We start from the raw sequence: 22,087 nt of genomic DNA, 5'->3' as shown, positions 1-22,087 counted from the left end.
CTGCTCTTAACTGGTTCAAGTCCTATCTCATTCCCAGGACATACTTTGTTGGAATAGGCAACAGTCTCTGACCAAATGGCTATGACCTGTGGGGTTCCTCAGGGCTCGATTTTGGGACCCCTATTGTTCAACTTGTACATGCTGCCACTGGGTCAGCTAATACGCAGTTTCAGTGTGTCCTGCCACAACTATGCAGATCTCAATAAATGATCTACGTGTCACTGACGGCAGGTGCCTGTTGATTCACTTTTTGGCTGCATGGAACAGATCAGTGTGTGGATGCAAAGCTTTTTTTCTTCAGCTCAACTCAGACAAAACTGAAATCATTGTCTTTGACCCACAGAAGCAAAGAAACCTATAGAAGACTAGGGGTAATAATAGACTCAGACTTGAACTTTAACGGTCACATTAATTCAATAATAACAGCAGCTTTTTACCACCTGAAAAACATTTTTAAAATCAGAGGAAAACGGTCTAAATCAGACTTAGAAAGACTAATCCATGCCTTTGTCTTTAGCAGGTTAGACTACTGCAATGGCCTTCTCACTGGGCTCTTGAAACAAGCTGAAAAGCAGCTGCAGTACATCCAGAATGCTGCTGCTCGAGGCCTGACTAGAACCAGGAAATATGACCATATTAGTCCAGTGTTTAGGTCCAATGCTCAGAGAATAGACTTGACAACAGTTCTCCTTGTGCACAAGTCAACAGTCTTGTGCCAAAGTACATCTCTGACTTGTTAGAACTATATGAGCCATCTCGGGGACTGAGAACCTCAGGGAGTGGTCTCCTGCTGGCAGTGTTGGGCAGTAGCAAGCTACATGTAGCAAAGCTATGTCGCTTAACTACAATCGTGGTCAAAAGTATGCATACACTTGTAAAGAACATCATGTCATGGCTGTCTTGAGTTTCCAATAATTTCTACAACTCTTATTTTGTTGTGATAGAGTGATTGGAGCACATACAAAAAACAATTATAAAGTTTGAGTCTTTTATGAATTTATTATGGGTCTACTGAAAATGTGACCAAATCTGCTAAATCAAAAGTATACATACAGCAATGTTAATATTTGGTTACATGACCTGAGAACTTTCCTCCAGAAGGTCTTGTTTGTCCATGTGATGTCAGATGAAACAAAAATGGAGCTGTTTGGCCACAATACCCATTAATATGTTTGGAGGAGAAAAGGTGAGGCCTTTAATCACAAGAACACCATTCTTACCATCAAACATGGTGGTGGTAGTATTATGCTGTGGGTCTGTTTTGCTGCCAATGGAACTGGTGCTTTACATAGAGTAAATCTGACAATGAAAAAGGAGGATTACCTCCAAATTCTTCAGGACAACCTAAAATCATCGGCCCGGAGGTTGGGTCTTGGGCGCAGTTGGGTGTTCCAACAGGACAACGACCCCAAACACATGTCAAAAGTGGTAAAGGAATGGCTAAATCAGGCTACAATGAAGGTTTTAGAATGGCCTTCCCAAAGTCCTGACTTAAACGTGTGGACAATGCTGAAGAAACAAGTCCATGTCAAAAAACCAACAAATTTAGCTGAACTGCACCAGTTTTGTCAAGATGAGTGGTCAACAATTCAAGCAGAAGCTTGTGGATGGCTACCAAAAGCGCCTTATTGCAGTGAAACTTGCCAAGGGACATGTAAGCAAATATTAACATTGCTGTATGTATACTTTTGACCCAGCAGATTTGCTCACATTTTCAGTAGACCCATAATAAATTAATTCATAAAAGAACCAAACTTCATGAATGTTTTTTGTGACCAACAAGTATGTGCTCCAATCACCCTGTCACAAAAAAATAAGAGTTGCAGAAATTATTGGAAACTCAAGACAGCCATGACATTATGTCCTTTACGGCTGTACATTTCCCAGTAGTTTGGCGGTAGCTTTCCTACTTTTTCAATGAGTATTGATTCCCATAGCTTTGCTATTTTTAGACCTAGGTAGCGAGGTAGCTTAGGTGAAAGCTACAAGCTACTACAAACAGAGAAATGGACGCAAATCCAGGGGGAGGTGATTTAAAAAAAACTGAGAAAATCCATGATGACTGGTTGGTTTACTATGATGGTTAGGGTAAAACATTACGAACAGGCCAATCAGTGGCAAGATAGAACAAGTCATCAAACCAGGAAGAAAAATCACAACAGACTCGCACATGCCACATGACGACGAGGGAGTTCGGACACAAAAATAAAATAGAAGAAACCTAGTGTAAATGGCAGAGGGATTCTCTCCCTATGATTTTTATTTTAATGATGAAGACGTCATCCAGTAAACCCACAATGCATCTTTGTTTGGATAAAACAAAGCCCAAAACATTCATTTGTAGTTGTTTATCTTGTAAGTCCAAATCAAAACTGCTCTCGACATGGAAGACGTGGAACACAAATTTAAGAACACACTTTAATGGGAGTTGACTTCAAAGTTTTACTGCAAATAATCATTATTAACTGTTTTATTAACGATACTTTTCTAAATAAAGGGGACCACAAAAAAATCGCATTATTGGCTTTATTTTAACAAAAAAATTTAGGGTACATTAAACATATGTTTATTATTGCAGTTAAGTCCTTAAATAAAATAGTGAACATACAAGACAACTTGTCTTTTAGTTGTAAGTAAACAAACGGAGGCTCCTAATTTAGTCTGCTGACATATGCAGTAACATATTGTGTCATTTTCCATTCTATTATTTTGTCAACATTTTTAAGGACAAAATGAATTATTAATCTACTTGTTCATTTACTGTTGATGTCTGCTTACTTTCTCTTTTAACATGTTCTATCTACACTTCTGTTAAAATGTAATAATCACTTTTTCTTCTGTTGTTTGATACTTTACATTAGTTTTGGATGATACCACAAATTTGGGTATCAATCCGATACCAAGTAGTTACAGCTTCATACGTTGGTCATATTCAAAGTCCTCATGTGTCCAGGGACATATTTCCTGACTTTATAAACATAATATACATTTTAAAAAACGAAAGAAGATGTTGTGATGCCAAAAAATATCGACGTAATCATAGTAGTATCGCTCCTGTACTTGGTATCATTACAGTGGATGTTAGGCATAGATCCATCAAAGGCATTTGTTTACATTGTGACGCCGGTGAGCTACGGTGTGTAGTGAAGCATGTTTAGCTATTCCTCGTCTTGCAGGGATGATACTTGTACGAAACTTACTTTATTTGTCGCCATGGAGACAAGGATTAGTGCTTTAGCATTCGCTAAAACACTGCCGACGGCGGATGGAAGTTAGCCGCTAGCTAGCTAACCATGTCTTAAAGCATCTTTTCCTGAGGGTGTTTAAGTGTTATAACTTCACCTTTATCGTTAATTCTTAAGCCAAAATGCGTCCGTTCTTGCTTTTCTGTCTACACACTGTGTCTGCTTGTAAGTACTCTGTGATTGTGCGCTGCCGAACATGCTCCTCTGCTCGTAAACCAGCAATGTCACGACGTGACTTCGACGCGGGTGCGGAGGATGCGGGACAGGTTCGTTTCAGAGACAGTATAGTACCGAAAATGATTAATTAGTATCTCGATACTATACTAATGCCGGTATACCGTACAACCCGAGTAGCGAGCTACTTTTACCGCATAGCGTGCTACATTTCTCTGGGGATAGCTTCCCCTGTAGCTTAGCTACATTTAGTGGCTTAGCTTACCACATTTTCCGAGTAACTTGTAATTTTTTTTTTGTCAAGATATGGATAGATGCTGTTTTTATTAACTGTAGGCAGAGAGAATGATTAACACCAATTTACCAATTATTGACCTGTTTCTTTGCTTCCACAATTTTCTAAAATCATTGAAAAACGGTTCAATAACAGATGGCAAAGTTTCATAAACAAACATAAAATACACGCTGAGAACCAATATGGGTACAGAGCTAATATTTCAACTTTGATGGCTTTAATTCGAAATAGAGGAAATTACCAATGCAATAGATAGTAAACAGTGTGCAGCGGCAGTGTTTATGGATTTAGCAAAAGCATTTCACACAATTAATCATAATATTTTAATGAAAAAATTAGAACGGTATGGCATCAGAGGGTTGGATTAGAAGCTACTTAACCAACAGGAAGCAATATGTGAAGCTAGGCGAACACTAAATATATCCTGTGGCGTACCCCAAAACTGGGAACAAAATTGTTCAATCTTTAGATAAATTACATTTGTCAAGTTACAAAAGACTAAAAGTTAGTATTTATCGTGGACGATACAACAGCGTTTTGTTTAGGAGAAAACACACAGAGGCTAATACAAATAACATAAGAATTGAACAAATTTAAAAGATGGTTTGACAAAAACAGACTCTTTGAATCTCAGTGAAACTAAAATAATGCTACTTGGTAATAGTAGAAGGGAAAGTCAAACAAATACAAAGATGGAGCAAATATTGAAAGGGTAAAATAAATAAAAGATTATTGGTATAATGATTGACGATAAAATGAACTAGAAATCTCTTAAAAATATACAACCTAAAGTGGCAAGAAACACGTCAAGAATGAATAAAGCTAAATATTTTCTGGACCAAAAATCGCTTCATATTCTCTACTGCTCGCTAGTGTTACCATATCTGAGTTATTGTGCAGAAATATGTAGAAATTATACAAAAGTACATTACATTCACTAGAATAATACATAATGTTGGATATAGAGAACATTCAAACCCTTCAGTTATTGAATCAAAATATTGCAATTCAATGTTTTGCTACATTAGCAAACAGCTAAAATTATGTACAAAACAAGCTATAACCTTCTACCCAAGAATGTATAACAATTCTTCTCAACAAAAGAGAAGAAAATTTAACCTTAGAGGTAAATGTAATTTAAAACATTTGTATGCACTTAAAACCTTTAGTATATCAGTATGTGGAATTCAAACAATACACTATTATGATCCAATTCAAAGAACTGTTCAAACTCAAAGTGTTTACAAATACCAAAAAGAAGAACCACGAAAAACATTCTGAATTTATTGATAATCTTATTTATCTCGCCATATGAAATCCAACTTAACTAATTATTATTAATGTTATTACTTATGGAGTATATTTTGAATAAATTGAGAAAAGTGTTAGCAACTGCAAAGTAAAGGAAAAGGGGTAGGATTAAATAAGCTCTGCTTCTTCCTACGATTTTTTTAACATGTTGAAAAGAGAAACTGGATCATGTTGTAATTGTATGCATGTTCAAAATAAACACAAACTCAAACATTATAGGGGTGGGCCAAAGAAAAGGCAAACTAAATAAATATATACAGTGGGATGTGGGGATCCCCAGAGGAAGTTGTAGGGTGTCCCCAGCTAATAGTAATGGACCCTAATTGGGTACTATGTGTACACTCTGTTACATTAACATTATTACCTATATAAGAACTTAAAATATAGAAGTTGGGGGAAATTTTATATCGATTGGCTCTGTTCCACAGTCAAAAAAATATGTTTACCTCAAAAATACTTAGTTTTATTGATTATGGAATTTGTTAAAGTCTCTTGTGAGACAATTGTTCTTTTGTCATTTTGCCACTGAGGTTTCGGTTGAATTAGTCATGTATCCTGTGTTGAAAAGTCTAAATCAGTGTAAATAGTAAGGTGTTTATTTATCATTTTTATTTTAATTTAATTTGTTTCCTGTGTGTTTCCCTTCATTTTGTACATGGTACGCAACTTAAAATAAATGTTAAAAAGCCAGACAAAGGGCATGTTTCTTGTTTGTGTTTATTATAATAAACAATCAAACTGAGCATGTTTTCCTCATTTGGTGGAAAATTGTACATAAAGTTATATATTTCTATAATGTAGCAAGCTACTTTTGCGGCGTAGCGTGCTACATTTCTCCGAAGATAGCTTCCCCTGTAGCTTAGCTACGTTTAATCGAGAATAACTAGTGGCTTAGCTTACTACATTTTCCGAGTAACTTGCCCGTAACTGCACTGAGTCCGGACCAAACATGGTGACACTACGTTCACGTCGGTGTTGGCGTTAACACACATTTTTTGTCTTTTTACGTATTGAAATCAGAAAGGATGCGAAATTCCGGAAGTCCACGCGTCCCCAGGACACACATTTTTTATTGTTTTTTACCGATTATTGCTTTCCGCCAATGTCATAAAAAAATACAATCATGTGTGCTTATGGACTGTATCCCTGCAGACTGTATTGATCTATATTGATATATAATGTAGGAACCAGAAACATTAATAACAGAAAGAAACAACCCTTTTGTGCGAATGAGTGTGAATGAGTGTAAATGGGGGAGGGAGGTTTTTTGGGTTGGTGCACTAATTGTAAGTGTATCTTGTGTTTTTTATGTTGATTTAATAAAAAAATAAAAAAAAAAATAAAGTTTTTTTTTGTTTTTTTTTATTTCTTGTGCGGCCCGGTACCAATCAATCCACGGACCGGTACCGGGCCGCGGCCCGGTGGTTGGGGACCACTGCTTTACACCACTGCATCCCACGCTTTGCATTGGACTTGGTGATGTATGGCTTAGATGCAGCTGCCCCGCCATGGAAACCCATTCCATGAAGCTCTCTACGTACTGTACGTGGGCTAACTGGAAGGTCACATGAAGTTTGGAGCTCTGTAGCAACTGACTGTGCAGAAAGTCTTTGCACTATGCGCTTCAGCATCCGCTGACCTCCTCTCTGTCAGTTTACGTGGCCTACCACTCCGTGGCCGAGTTGCTGTTGTTCCCGAACTCTTCACTTTTCCTATAATAAAGTTGACTTTGGAATATTTAGGAGCGAGGAAATTTCACGACTGGATTTTTGTTGCACAGGTGGCATCCTATGACAGTTCCACACTGGAAATCACTAAAAGCGGCCCATTCTTTCACAAATGTTTGTAAAAACAGTCTCCATGCCTAAGTGCTTGATTTTATACACCAGTGACCAGGCAAAGTGATTACGACACCTGATTCTCATCATTTGGATGGGTGGCCAAATACACTATATTGGCAAAAGTATCTTACAACCTCGATATATCACCCAGCCCTAATATCTACTATTGTATTCATGATTGTTTTTATGATGATTGTATATTTTTATATTTGCATTCTTTTAATTTTCTGTCAAGCACCTTGTGTATGAATTGTGCTCTATAAATAAATTAAGTTGCCTCTGAAAAAAACATTTCACATTTAAAAAAATGTTGCTTGAGGAGTTTTGGGGGGCTTTTTCACCCTTCATGTGAAAAAAAGATTAAAGCCAAATCTTACCTTTTGCAGGTGGAGGGTTCTAAAGAGAAGACTGCCAAGTACCAGGTCTACCAGCGCGTGGCTCTGATCCTGGCTCTGGTCTTCCTCATTTCTGGTGTCTGCATTTTCAGCTTAGCCTATCTGTGGAGACCCAGCCTGGGGAAAGTAAGACATTATATTTATGCATGGCGGCTCGTTATAACCCGAATGCCTAGATTTTCAGAATGGAAGCTGACGTTTACAAGTGCAGGTGTTGGATGACGTACAATGTGTGTAGTGTGTAGTAACATCACATCAAGATAAATCCGAGCCTGCAGTGCTCGTGTGAAAGCAGCATCATTGTCCCGTAAGCGTTGTCAAGATGAAAGTCGGGTGAAAAACACCCTCAGTTTCCATTACTGCGAAAATCAAGCAGGTTGCATCAAAGCAAAATGACAAAAGTACTCCTTAGGTTGAAAAAAAACAAAACATGTTTTTCCTGTTGCCGTTATCTACTTTTTGATGACATTGTCAATGTCGTCTTCTTCTGATGGAACAAGCTGACCAGTGACTGCAGCAAGGCGCACGCAGACCTCCTGGCAATGTAATTGTCCCGGCAATTTATCTTCTCAAATCCAATCCAATCACGCTTGATGGAGAACATTTTCACTCGCATGCTTTTCCCAAGGCGCCAGAAGAAGAAGAAGAAGGGGAGGGAAAGCTTATTTACCCAAACTAAAATACATCAATAATAGAAATGACATCTAATAGCAATATGTGGGCAAATGTCAGAACAGTTGAAGAGAAAATCGTCAAAACTGTTTACCTTTGTGGTTCAGTTCTCTGTTTTGCACCCTCCAAACTATGTGGTGCAGAATTCGGTATTTTTAAAAAGGTACCAACCGAATTTCATCGTTACTACAGAGCACAGATTCACGTAAAATCTAACTGTACCCATTAAGGTTGTACGGTATAGGTATAGTACCGCAATACTAATGAATCATATTCAGTACTATACCGCCTCTAAAAAGTACTGGTCACCCACCCCTCCGCCCCCCCGTCATCGTCACGTCGTGTCATTGTTGGTTTTACGAGCAGACGAGCATGTTCGGCAGCGCACAATCACAGAGTACTTACAAGCAGACACAGTGTGTAGACAGAAAAGGGAGAACGGACGCATTTTGGCTTAAAAACTAAAGATAAAGGTGAAGTTATAACACTGAGTTATAACACACCGCAGCTCACCGGCGTCACAATGTAAACAAACGCCATTGGTCGATCTACACCTGACATCCACTGTAATGATATCAAGTACAAGAGTGTATCTAGTCGATACTACTATGATTATATTGATATTTTTGTGCATCACAAAATCTTTTTTTTTTTTTTTTTTTAAAGTACAGGTATATTATGTTTATAAACTCAGGAAATATATCCCTGGACACATGAGGACTTTGAATATGACCAATGTATGATCCTGTAACTACTTGGTATCGGATCGATACCTAAATTTTTGCTATCATCCAAAACTAATGTAAAATATCCAAACAACAGAAGAATAAGTGTTTATTACCGTATTTTTCGGACTATAAGTCGCGGTTTTTTTCATAGTTTGGCCGGGGGTGCAACTTATACTCAGGAGCGACTTATGTGTGAAATTATTAACACATTACCGTAAAATATCAAATAATATTATTTAGCTCATTCACGTAAGAGACTAGACGTATAAGATTTCATGGGATTTAGCGATTAGGAGTGTCAGATTGTTTGGTAAACGTATAGCATGTTCTATATGTTATAGTTATTTGAATGACTCTTACCATAATATGTTACGTTAACATACCAGGCACGTTCTCAGTTGGTTATTTATGCCTCATATAACGTACACTTATTCAGCCTGTTGTTCATTATTCTTTATTTATTTTAAATTGCCTTTCAAATGTCTATTCTTGGTGTTGGGTTTTATCAAATAAATTTCCCCCAAAAAATGCGACTTATACTCCAGTGCGACTTATAGTCCGAAAAACTGTATTTAGTGACAGTGGTTTTCTGAAGTGTTCCTGAGCCCATGTGGTGATATCCTTTAGAGATTGATGTCGGTTTTTGATACAGTGCCGTCTGAGGGATCGAAGGTCACGGTCATTCAATGTTGGTTTCCGGCCATGCCGCTTACGTGCAGTGATTTCTCCAGATTCTCTGAACCTTTTGATGATATTATGGACCGTAGATGTTGAAATCCCTACATTTCTTGCAATTGCACTTTGAGAAACATTGTTCTTAATCTGTTTGACTATTTGCTCACGCAGTTGTGGACAAAGGGGTGTACCTCGCCCCATCCTTTCTTGTGAAAGACTGAGCATTTTTTGGAAAGCTGTTTTTATACCCAATCATTGCACCCACCTGTTCCCAATTAGCCTGCACACCTGTAGGATGTTACAAATAATTGTTTGATGAGCATTCCTCAACTGTATCAGTATTTATTGCCACCTTTCCCAACTTCTTTGTCACGTGTTGCTGGCATCACATTCTAAAGTTAATGATTATTTGCAAAAAAAATTTTTTTATCAGTTTGAATATCAAATATGTTGTCTTTGTAGCATATTCAACTGAATAAGGGTTGAAAATGATTTTTTCAAATCATTGTATTCCGTTTATGTTTACATCTAACACAATTTCCCAACTCATATGGAAACGGGGTTTGTATAAAGTGGGTTAGTATTTCCCCAACATTGATTAAATGTCGTCAAAAAGCATGATGTTTTAACGTTGTATTTGTGTTGTAGAATATTGGTTGGGAAATGACCAAAATTCAATGGTCAAATCAACCTCACAACCTGACATTGAATAAAATTTGTCAGAAAGCATGTTGTATTTGTGTTGTAGAATATTGGTTGGGAAATGACCAAAATTCAATGGTCAAATCAACGTCAGAACCCAACATTGATTAAACGTCGTAAAAAAGCATGTTGTTTCAACGTTGTATTCGTGTTGTAGAATATTGGTTGGGAAATGACCCAAATTCAATGGTCAAATCAACCTCACAACCTGACATTGATTAAACGTCGTAAAAAAGCATGTTGTTTCAACGTTGTATTTGTGTTGTAGAATATTGGTTGGGAAATGACCAAATTTCAATGGTCAAATCAACGTCAGAACCCAACATTGATTAAACGTTGTCAAAAAGCATGTCGTTTCAATGTTGTATTTGTGTTGTAGAATATTGGTTGGGTAATGACCAAATTGCAATGGTCAAATCAACGTCAGAACCCAACATTGATTAAACGTTGTCAAAAAGCATGTTGTTTCAACGTTGTATTTGTGTTGTAGAATATTGGTTGGGAAATTATCAAAATTCAATGGTCAAATCAACCTCACAACCTGACATTGAATAAACGTCGTCAAAAAGCATGTTGTTTCAACGTTCTATTTGTGTTGTAGAATATTGGTTGGGAAATTATCAAAATTTAATGGTCAAATCAACCTCACAACCTGACATTGAATAAACGTCGTCAAAAAGCATGTTGTTTCAACGTTCTATTTGTGTTGTAGAATATTGGTTGGGAAATTATCAAAATTCAATGGCCAAATCAACCTCACAACCTGACATTGATTAAACGTTGTCAAAAAGCATGTTGTTTCAACGTTCTATTTGTGTTATAGAATATTGGTTGGGAAATGACCAAAATTCAATGGTCAAATCAACCTCACAACCTGACATTGATTAAACGTCGTCAAAAAAGCATGTTGTTTCAACGATGTATTTGTGTTATAGAATATTGGTTGGGAAATGACCAAAATTCAATGGTCAAATCAACCTCACAACCTGACATTGAATAAACGTCGTCAAAAAGCATGTTGTTTCAATGTTGTATTTGTGTTGTAGAATATTGGTTGGGAAATGATCAAAATTCAATGGCCAAATCAACCTCACAACCTGACATTGATTAAACGTCGTAAAAAAGCTTGTTTCAACATTGTATTTGTGTTGTAGAATATTGGTTGGGAAATTACCAAAATTCAATGGTTAAATCAACGTCAGATCCTGACATTGATTAAACATCGTCAAAAAGCATGTTGTTTCAACGTTGTATTTGTGTTGTAGAATATTGGTTGGGAAATGACCAAATTTCAATGGTCAAATCAACCTCACAACCTGACATTGAATAAACGTTGTCAAAAAGCATGTTGTTTCAACGTTGTATTTGTGTTGTAGAATATTGGTTGGGAAATGACCAAATTTCAATGGTCAAATCAACGTCAGAACCCAACATTGATTAAACGTTGTCAAAAAGCATGTTGTTTCAATGTTGTATTTGTGTTGTAGAATATTGGTTGGGAAATTATCAGAATTCAATGGTCAAATCAACGTCAGAACCCAACATTGATTAAACGTTGTCAAAAAGCATGTTGTTTCAACGTTCTATTTGTGTTGTAGAATATTGGTTGGGAAATGACCAAAATTCAATGGTCAAATCAACCTCACAACCTGACATTGATTAAACGTCGTAAAAAAGCATGTTTCAACGTTGTATTTGTGTTGTAGAATATTGGTTGGGAAATGACCAAAATTCAATGGTCAAATCAACGTCAGAACCTGACATTGATTAAATGTCGTCAAAAAGCATGTTGTTTCAATGTTGTATTTGTGTTATAAAATATTGGTTGGGAAATGAGCAAAATTCAATGGTCAAATCAACCTCACAACCTGACATTGAATAAACGTCGTCAAAAAGCATGTTGTTTCAACGTTGTTATTTGTGTTGTAGAATATTGGTTGGGAAATGACCAAATTTCAATGGTCAAATCAACGTCAGAACCCAACATTGATTAAACGTTGTCAAAAAGCATGTTATTTCAACGTTGTATTTGTGTTATAGAATATTGGTGTGGAAATGACCAAATTTCAATGGTCAAATCAACGTCAGAACCCAACATTGATTAAACGTCCTCAAAAAGCATGTTGTTTCAACGTTAGGTTTGAGTTGCTCAACGTCAGGACCTAATTCAATACGTTTTTAACCTTCTTTTAATCTCTTGCGCCTACTGGGACATGTTTGCAAAGAATTGTGCTGAAATAATACTTCCATAGCTTTGCAGGTGTTTTAGTACATGCTAAGCATTAGTAAATCAGACCCTAATGTGGAGTTCCACATAGGATGGCCTTGACCGTTATATATCGCGACTTCAATGAATTTCTTTTTATATCACGTAGATGGCAAAGTCAAATGAAAAAAGGTTCATCTCCACTTCCTGTGTGGGCAGTGTTGTCCACGTCTGCTGCTTTCAACATGGATATGAATCACCTTTGAGCAATCTCCTTTGTCCTTGTTAAATATTTCATGCCGGAGGTAGAGCAGTCATTATTTCCACTTTAATAAGCTGTGATCATTCTCACAAGGCACAAAAAGTGTTGATGGCAGAGGTTGCCAAGGCAATGAATATCAAACCTGAGCACCCGGGGTTTTTTTGCTTTAATGGGGTCTTCGGGGGTGGGCGGGGGGTGGGCTCATTCGCAGGCCTCCTCATCAATTGAGCGTCATGGAGCCAATTTAGAGAGGTCCGTGTGACGGACAGGTGCTCCTCACAGACAGTGAAAGTGCAATTATCTCGCTTGTCTGCTTAGCGGACCCACAGCGGGCGCCGTTCCGAGATGGATTCACAAACGGGGGGACAGACGGATGGCTGGATGGATAGGTTGTGCTGGATGGATTAGTTCTCCCGTGATAATGTGGCAGTCAGTGGGCACCGCCTTTGCAGAGCAAGGTTAAGGCGGCGGAATGTAGACAACAGCTAATGGCTGACATTAGGGAATGTCATAGTGACTTGAGTACTCTCCGACAATAAAAATGTGTTTCTTTCCATTGAGGTTAATTTGTGTCTTTATTACGAAAGCGTTTTTTGTTTTTTTTTTACACTGAATTTATGTAACTGAATTTTTTCATTAAATTCAATTTCATTAAAACAAAATATATATTTTTAAATTCAGTGTAAAAAAAATTCAATGCATAAAAATTCAGTGTAAAAAAAAATAAGTGTATTAAAATTCAGTGTAAACAAATTCAGTGCATAAAAATTCAGTGTAAAAAAATTGTGTATGAAACATTTTATTCACTGAACTTTTATACACTGAATTTTAAAACACTGAAGTTATTTTTCAATGAAATTGCCAGCATAATTTGATGTAAAAAAAAATCAGACAATAAAAATGTGTTTCTTTTCATGGAGGTTAATTTGTGTCTTTATTACGAAAGCTTTTTTTTTTTTTTTTTTTTTACACTGTTATTTATGTAACTGAATTTTTTCATTAAATTCAATTTCATTAAAACAAAATTTATATTTTTAAATTCAGTGTAAAAAAATTTCAATGCATAAAAATTCAGTGTAAAAAAAAAATAAGTGTATTAAAATTCAGTGTAAACAAATTCAGTGCATAAAAATTCAGTGCAAAAAAAATTGTGTATAAAACATTTTATTCACTGAACTTTTATACACTGAATTTTAAAACACTGAAGTTAGTTTTCAATGAAATTGCCAGCATAATTTGATGTAAAAAAAAATCAGACAATAAAAATGTGTTTCTTTCCATGGAGGTTAATTTGTGTCTTTATTACGAAAGCTTTTTTTTTTTTTTTTTTTTTACACTGTTATTTATGTAACTGAATTTTTTCATTAAATTCAATTTCATTAAAACAAAATTTATATTTTTAAATTCAGCGTAAAAAAATTTCAATGCATAAAAATTCAGTGTAAAAAAAAAATAAGTGTATTAAAATTCAGTGTAAACAAATTCAGTGCATAAAAATTCAATGTAAAAAAAATTGTGTATAAAACATTTTATTCACTGAACTCGTATACACTGAATTTTAAAACACTGAAGTTAGTTTTCAATGAAATTGTCAGCATAATTTGATGTAAAAAAAATCAGACAATAAAAATGTGTTTCTTTCCATGGAGGTTAATTTGTGTCTTTATTACGAAAGCTTTTTTTTTTTTTTTTTTTTTTACACTGTTATTTATGTAACTGAATTTTTTTCATTAAATTCAATTTCATTAAAACAAAATTTATATTTTTAAATTCAGTGTAAAAAAATTTCAATGCATAAAAATTCAGTGTAAAAAAAAAAAAAAGTGTATTAAAATTCAGTGTAAACAAATTCAGTGCATAAAAATTCAGTGTAAAAAAAATTGTGTATAAAACATTTTATTCACTGAACTTTTATACACTGAATTTTAAAACACTGAAGTTAGTTTTCAATGAAATTGCCAGCATAATTTGATGTAAAAAAAAAAATCAGACAATACAAATGTGTTTCTTTCCATGGAGGTTAATTTGTGTCTTTATTACGAAAGCTTTTTTTTTTTTTTTTTTTTTTACACTGTTATTTATGTAACTGAATTTTTTCATTAAATTCAATTTCATTAAAACAAAATTTATATTTTTAAATTCAGTGTAAAAAAATTTCAATGCATAAAAATTCAGTGTAAAAAAAAAATAAGTGTATTAAAATTCAGTGTAAACAAATTCAGTGCATAAAAATTCAGTGTAAAAAAAATTGTGTATAAAACATTTTATTCACTGAACTTGTATACACTGAATTTTAAAACACTGAAGTTAGTTTTCAATGAAATTGCCAGCATAATTTGATGTAAAAAAAATCAGACAATAAAAATGTGTTTCTTTCCATGGAGGTTAATTTGTGTCTTTATTACGAAAGCTTTTTTTTTTTTTTTTTTTTTTACACTGTTATTTATGTAACTGAATTTTTTCATTAAATTCAATTTCATTAAAACAAAATTTATATTTTTAAATTCAGTGTAAAAAAATTTCAATGCATAAAAATTCAGTGTAAAAAAAAAAAAGTGTATTAAAATTCAGTGTAAACAAATTCAGTGCATAAAAATTCAGTGTAAAAAAAATTGTGTATAAAACATTTTATTCACTGAACTTTTATACACTGAATTTTAAAACACTGAAGTTAGTTTTCAATGAAATTGCCAGCATAATTTGATGTAAAAAAAAAAAAATCAGACAATACAAATGTGTTTCTTTCCATGGAGGTTAATTTGTGTCTTTATTATAAAAGATTTTGGTTTTGTTTTTTACACAAAATTTATGTAACTGAAGTTTTTCATTGAATTCAATTTCATAAAAAAAACAAACAATGTTTTAAAATTCAGTGTTTAAAAATTTAATGTAAAATAATTCAGTGTAAAAAAATTTAATGTATAGAAATTCAGTTTAAAAAAAATCACTGTATTAAAATTCAGTGTAAAAAAATTCAGTGCATAGAAATTCAGAGTAAAAAAATTCAGTGTAAAAAAAATGTATTGTACAAAACATTTTTTACACTGAATTTTTATACACTGATTTTAAAACACTGAACTTTTTTACACTGAATTTTAAAACACTGAAGGTTTTTTTTTCAATGAAATTGCTAGCATAATTTGATGTAAAAAAAAAATCCGACAAAAAAAAAGGGGTTTCTTTCCATGGAGGTTAATTTGTGTCTTTATTACGAAAGCTTTTGTTTTTTTACACTAAATTTATGTAACTGAATTTTAAGCGGAAGAAGATGGATGGATGGATGGATGGATGGAGTCGCCGCAATGTTTCCCGAGCCGAACGGCTCAAGTGCGCATACGCAGACTCTGCGGTGCTTCAGTATTTAGGAAGTAAGCAGTTGCCTAAAATGCATTACTAAATGACGGCTTTTCGGTAAATAAAAATTTAAACGGTGTCACTAACCGCCTGGAATTTTATCGCTGTCTATCATTCTACTGTTTATCGTTGCATCCCTACTCCATTAACAAGTAAAAAGTCAAGGGCGGTCACGGCATGTTGTTGCCGTAAATGTTGGTCAATTTTTAGGGCATTACAGCAAATACGCGGTTAAATTCGAGCCCTGTAGTGGCAATCTCGGGGAAATCCTAACCACAAGGAAGTGTTTTAAATGTAGAAAAAAATGGGTTTCCAGTGAGGGTTGGACTCCGCCAAGGCTGCCCTCTGTCACCGATTCTGTTCATAACCTTTATGGACAAGATTTCTAGGCGCAGTCAGGGTGTTGAGGGGATCCGGTGTTGTGGCTGCAGGATTAGGTCTCTGCTTTTTGCAGATGATGTGGTCCTGATGGCTTCATCTGGCCAAGATCTTCAGCTTTCACTGGATCGGTTCGCAGTGTGAAACGACTGGGATGGGAATCGGCACCTCCAAGTCGGAGTCCATGGTTCTCGCCCGGAAAAGGGTGGAGTGCCATCTCCGGGTTGGGGAGGAGATCTTGCCCCAAGTGGAGGAGTTCAAGTACCTCGGAGTCTTGTTCACGAGTGAGGGAAGAGTGGATGGTGAGATCGACAGGCGTATCGGTGCGGCGTCTTCAGTAATGCGGACGCTGTATCGATCCGTTGTGGTGAAGAAGGAGCTGAGCCGGAAGGCAAAGCTCTCAATTTACCGGTCGATCTACGATCCCATCCTCACCTATGGTCATGAGCTTTGGGTTATGATCGAAAGGACAAGATCACGGGGACAAGCGGCCGAAATGAGCTTCCTCCGCCGGGTGGCGGGGCTCTCCCTTAGAGATAGGGTGAGAAGCTCTGCCATCCGGGAGGAGCTCAAAGTAAAGCCGCTGCTCCTCCACATGGAGAGGAGCCAGATGAGGTGGTTCGGGCATCTGCTCAGGATGCCACCCGAACGCCTCCCTAGGGAGGTGTTTAGGGCACGTCCGACCGGCAGGAAGCCACGGGGAAGACCCAGGACACGTTGGGAAGACTATGTCTCCCGGCTGGCCCCGGGAGGAGCTGGACGAAATGGCTGGGGAGAAGGAAGTCTGGGCTTCCCTGCTTAAGCTGCTGCCCCCGCGACCCGATCTCAGATAAGCGGAAGAGGATGGATGAATGAAAAAAATGGGCCTTATAATACGGAGCTCCTTTTTTTTATGGAAATAGACCTGAATAATAATAATAAATAATAATGGATTAGATTTATATAGCGCTTTTCTAGACACTCAAAGCGCTTCACAGAGAAGTGAGAACCCCATCATTCATTCACACCTGGTGGTGGTAAGCTACTTTCATAGCCACAGCTGCCCTGGGGTAGACTGACGGAAGCGTGGCTGCCAGTTTGCGGCAACGGCACCGGGGGCAAGGGTGAAGTGTCCTGCCCAAGGACACAACGGCAGCAATTTGGATGTCAAGAGGCGGGGAGCGAACCTGCAACCCTCAGGTTTCTGGCACGGCCGCTCTACCCACTACGCCACGCCGCCCCCAAATAGACCCATTCATCGGCAGTGCGCCCTATGGGCCGAAAAATAAGGTATACAGATCCAAAGACCGGCATAAGAATATGATGGCATGCTATGTCATTAGAAGCTAACGGCCGTCTTTGTAGGGGACAACAGCGAGCATGAGTCAGAGCGGGCGGCTGACTTCAAGGCGCTTGCAGAAAAACAATATTTCATTACAAAGAGAGCCGCAGCAGCCTTCAGTGTACCCAGCTGAGGGGCAAATGTCCATTATTTTCCTTCTGCCAGGCGAGCGAAGCAAGAGTCAAAAGGACAGCAGCTCAATGTAGTCGAGATAGAAACGCCGACACACACGAGCCGCGAGGAGGGATTCCGACTTGCAGACAGAAGGACAACAGCGAGCAGGGCGACCTGCAGGGCCACGCAAACGAGCAAGAGACGAGGCGGCAGACAGGTGAAGCACATTACGCCGGGGCCGAGCAGTCAAAAAAGAGAGGCAAACACTTTAAGAAGCAGAAGTGCAGAACTTGAACTCAATAAAACAGGGAAAAAAGGTGCAAAGAGTATCCATCACCGCAAAAAACATCCAGATTTGTTCTGTTTACATATCTATGGAAATGATGGGAAAGTGGTAATAAAAACACTTCTTTGACCACAAGGTCCTTCAAAAACAGGTATATTGTACAACACAGCAGCACCAGAACCAAGGGATGGGTACCGTTCACATTTGAACCCATACAGTATCGATTCCTGCTACCTGGGAATCAATACCGCTACAAATGTTCAGTACTTGTGTGTGTTAATATAAAAAAACTATGTTTATGATAATAATTGAACATTTTTATTACTTTATTTTTCGGACTATAAGTCGCAGTTTTTTTCATAGTTTGGCCGGGGGTGCGACTTATGCTCAGGAGCGACTTATGTGTGAAATTATAAACACATTACCGTAAAATATCAAATAATATTATTTATCTCATTCACGTAAGAGACTAGACGTATAAGATTTCATGGGATTTAGCGATTAGGAGTGACAGATTGTTTGGTAAACGTATAGCATGTTCTATATGTTATAGTTATTTGAATGACTCTTACCATAATATGTTATGTTAACATACCAGTTGGTTATTTATGCCTCATATAACATACACTTATTCAGCCTGTTGTTCACTATTCTTTATTTATTTTAAATTGCCTTTCAAATGTCTATTCTTGGTGTTGAGTTTTATCAAATACATTTCCCCAAAAAATGCGACTTATACTCCAGTGCGACTCATATATGATTTTTTCCTTCTTTATTATGCATTTTCGGCCGGTGCGACTTATACTCCAGAGCTATTTATAATCCGAAAAATACGGTACATTTAAAAATAATAACTGCTGTCCAGTCGTTATATCTGGTTTCATTGTCACATGTCTTAGTATTAAAGTTGCAAGTCCAAGACGTTAGTCAACAGAAGTGTATAGCTTATGGTGTGTTGTTTTGTCTTCTGTTGCGCCCCAGGAAGTGTTAATACTGTGAGTTTTGTACTTTTGGTACCGGTACTTTTCTAAATACAGGGGACCACAAAAAATGTCATTATTGACTTTATTTTAACAAAGAAATCTTAGGGTACATTAAACATATGTTTCTTATTGCAATGTTGTCCTTAAATAAAATAGTGAACATACAAGACAACTTGTATTTTAGTAGTAAGTAAACAAACAAAGGCTCCTAATTTAGCTGCTGACATATGCAGTAACATATTGTGTCATTTATCTACCTATTATTTTGTCAACATTATTAAGGACAAGTGGTAGAAAATGAATTATTAATCTACTTGTCCATTTACTGTTAATATCTAGTTATTTTCTCTTTTAACATGTTCTATCTACACCTCTGTTAAAATGTAATAATCACTTATTCTTCTGTTGTTTGATACTTTACATTAGTTTTGGATGATACCACAAATTTAGGTGTCAATCCGATACCAAGTACGGTAGTTACAGGATCATACATTGGTCATATTCAAAGTCTTCATGTGTCTGGGGACATATTTCCTGACTTTATAAACATAATATACATTTAAAAAAAAAAGAAAGAAGATTTTGTGATGTCAAAGAATATTGATGTAATCATAGTAGTATCGACTAGATACGCTATTTTACGTGGTATCATTACAGTGGATGTTAGGTGTAGATCCACCAATGGTGTTTGTTTATATTGTAGCGTCGCGAAAGAGTTGGTGCTGCAGGGAATTCTGGGAATTTGTTCTGTAGTGTTTATGTTGTGTTGCTGTGCAAATATTCTTCCAAAATGTGTTTGTCGTTGTTTTTTCACTATATGGCACATGATTATGACAGTGTTGGCATTGTTCATACTGCCATCCTTAGTGTGACATGTATGGCTGTTGAATAAGTATGGCCTTCATTCCCTCGTGTGCGGTATGTTAATAGTCAAGTTGACTGTGTCAGTTCATTGGTCAGACTTTGTTAATTGTAGATTATATGGCATGTGACTTATACATGATGTAAAACGTACCAAATACGCCACAAAATTAACAACAATATTGATTTTTAAAAATGTATTTCAAAGATTGAAAGTTGCCATCAATCCAACGGGATCGGCGCCTATGTCTGTGTGTGTGTTTGTGTGTGTGTGTGTGTGTGTGTGTGCGTGCACGACGTTGCATCAGCGTGTGCTTGTACTGTACGTGCACGCGTTCGCTTTTGGCTTACGGCAAATTTTCCGTTTGCACCGTGCTCATTATTGTTCTGGGCCGCAAGTCTCGCTGGGGGAATGCGGCCTTCTTGTAAATGAATCCTCCGTCGTTATTACTGCTTTACCTCAGCAAGCCTCGCAGGATAGAGTGTGGCTGCTTAAAAGTGCCTTTTTGGGTGTTTTTTTCAAATCCCAATTCGATGTGTGTCTGCACACGTGCTTTAGGAATCAACATTTTCCTATCATCAGATGTGATAAATCCGGCACTATTTTTAATTCATGAACCACTTGGACGAGGATTATCCGGGGACCGACAGCCGGGCGGGGAGTAATTGTGGACCTGTAGATGAACCCTGAATGGCTCACAGGTGCTCCTGCTGCTGGCGAAAGCCTGCCTGAGAAACGCGGCGACGCGAGGCCCACGTTTCATTACTCAAATGAAAATTGCATCGCTCGTCCCGTCCCGAGGTAGCTGCCGGCTTGTCGCCGCTGATAGCCTCTTAAAGGCATCGCTGTCGGGGGCCGACTTTTTGTAATGAGCATTGCTTTTCCCATCGGTCACAGGTATATGGTCTCTCAAGGCTGTTTGTTTATTTATTGCTGGTAAGCTGTGTGTCGTGATTCCGTCCAAGATGAATTAATACTTTTTTTCTTTTTTTTAACTGGGTCCATAACAAATTTTGCTTATTGCCGATAAATGAAATTATTGTCAACATTATCTTGAGACTAGAGATGTCCGCTAATATCGGACTGCCGATATTATCGGCCGATAAATGCTTTAAAATGTGATATCGGAAATTATCGGTATCGGTTTCAAAAAGTACAATTTATGACTTTTTAAAACGCAGCTGTACGGAGTGGTATACGGACGTTGGGAGAAGTACAGAGCGCCAATAAACCTTAAAGGCACTGCCTTTGCGTGCCGGCCCAATCACATAATATCTACGGCTCTTCCACACACACAAGTGAATGCAAGGCATACTTGGTCAACAGCCATACAGGTCACACGGAGGGTGACCGTATAAACAACTTTAACACTGTTACAAATATGCGCCACACTGTGAACCCACACCAAACAAGAATGGCAAACACATTTCGGGAGAACATCCGCACCGTAACACAACATAAACACAACAGAACTAATACCCAGAACCCCTTGCAGCACTAACTCTTCCGGGACACTACAATATACACCCCCGCTCGCTACCCCCCACCTCAACCTCCTCAAGGTCTCTCAGGGAGAGCATGTCCCAAATTTCAAGCTGCTGTTTTGAGGCATGTTAAAAAAAATAAAGCACTTTGTGACTTCAATAATAAATACGGCAGTGCCATGTTGGCATCTTTTTCCATAACTTCTGTGGATTTATTTTGGAAAACCTTGTTACATTGTTTAATGCATCCAGCGGGGCATCACGACAAAATAAGCCATAATAATGTGTTAATTCCACGACTGTATATATCAGTGTTAAAGTTGTTTATACGGCCACCCTCAGTGTAATAACTAATAATAACTGGGATTTATATAGCGCTTTTCTAAGTACCCAAAGTCGCTTCACATGTAGAACCCATCAATCATTCACACCTGGTGGTGGTAAGCTACTTTCATAGCCACAGCTGCCCTGGGGTAGACTGACGGAAGCGTGGCTGCAATTTGTGCCAACGGCTCCTCCGACCACCACCTATTATTCATCATTCAATTCACCGGTGTGAGTGGCACCGGGGGCAAAGGGTGAAGTGTCCCGCCCAAGGACACAACGGCAGCAATTTGTTGGATGGTAAGAGGCGGAGAGCGAACCTGCAACCCTCAGGTTTCTGGCACGGTTGCTCTACCCACTACAGCCATACAGTGTGACCTGTATGGCTGTTGACCAAGTATGCATTGCATTCACTTGTGTGTGTGAAAAGCCGTAGATATTATGTGACTGAGCCGGCACGCAAAGGCAGTGCCTT

General features: G+C 37.4%; 1 protein-coding gene across 1 annotated transcript in view; it reads left to right on the top strand.

Annotated features, from left to right (window-relative positions):
• The first annotated feature begins 3,466 nt into the window (after positions 1-3,466).
• tnmd (tenomodulin) overlaps positions 3,467-22,087 on the top strand; it is a 177,665-nt gene continuing 159,044 nt past the window's right edge. The window contains exons 1-2 of the mRNA XM_061976495.1: positions 3,467-3,511; positions 7,253-7,387. Coding sequence (XP_061832479.1) covers positions 3,467-3,511; positions 7,253-7,387 — 180 coding nt within the window. The remainder of the gene's footprint in view (positions 3,512-7,252; positions 7,388-22,087) is intronic.

This window comes from Nerophis lumbriciformis, linkage group LG16 (genome assembly GCF_033978685.3).
Source record: "Nerophis lumbriciformis linkage group LG16, RoL_Nlum_v2.1, whole genome shotgun sequence".
NCBI lineage: Eukaryota > Metazoa > Chordata > Actinopteri > Syngnathiformes > Syngnathidae > Nerophis > Nerophis lumbriciformis.
Note: the sequence above shows the minus strand (reverse complement) of the source record. Positions and strands in the feature narration are given on the sequence as shown.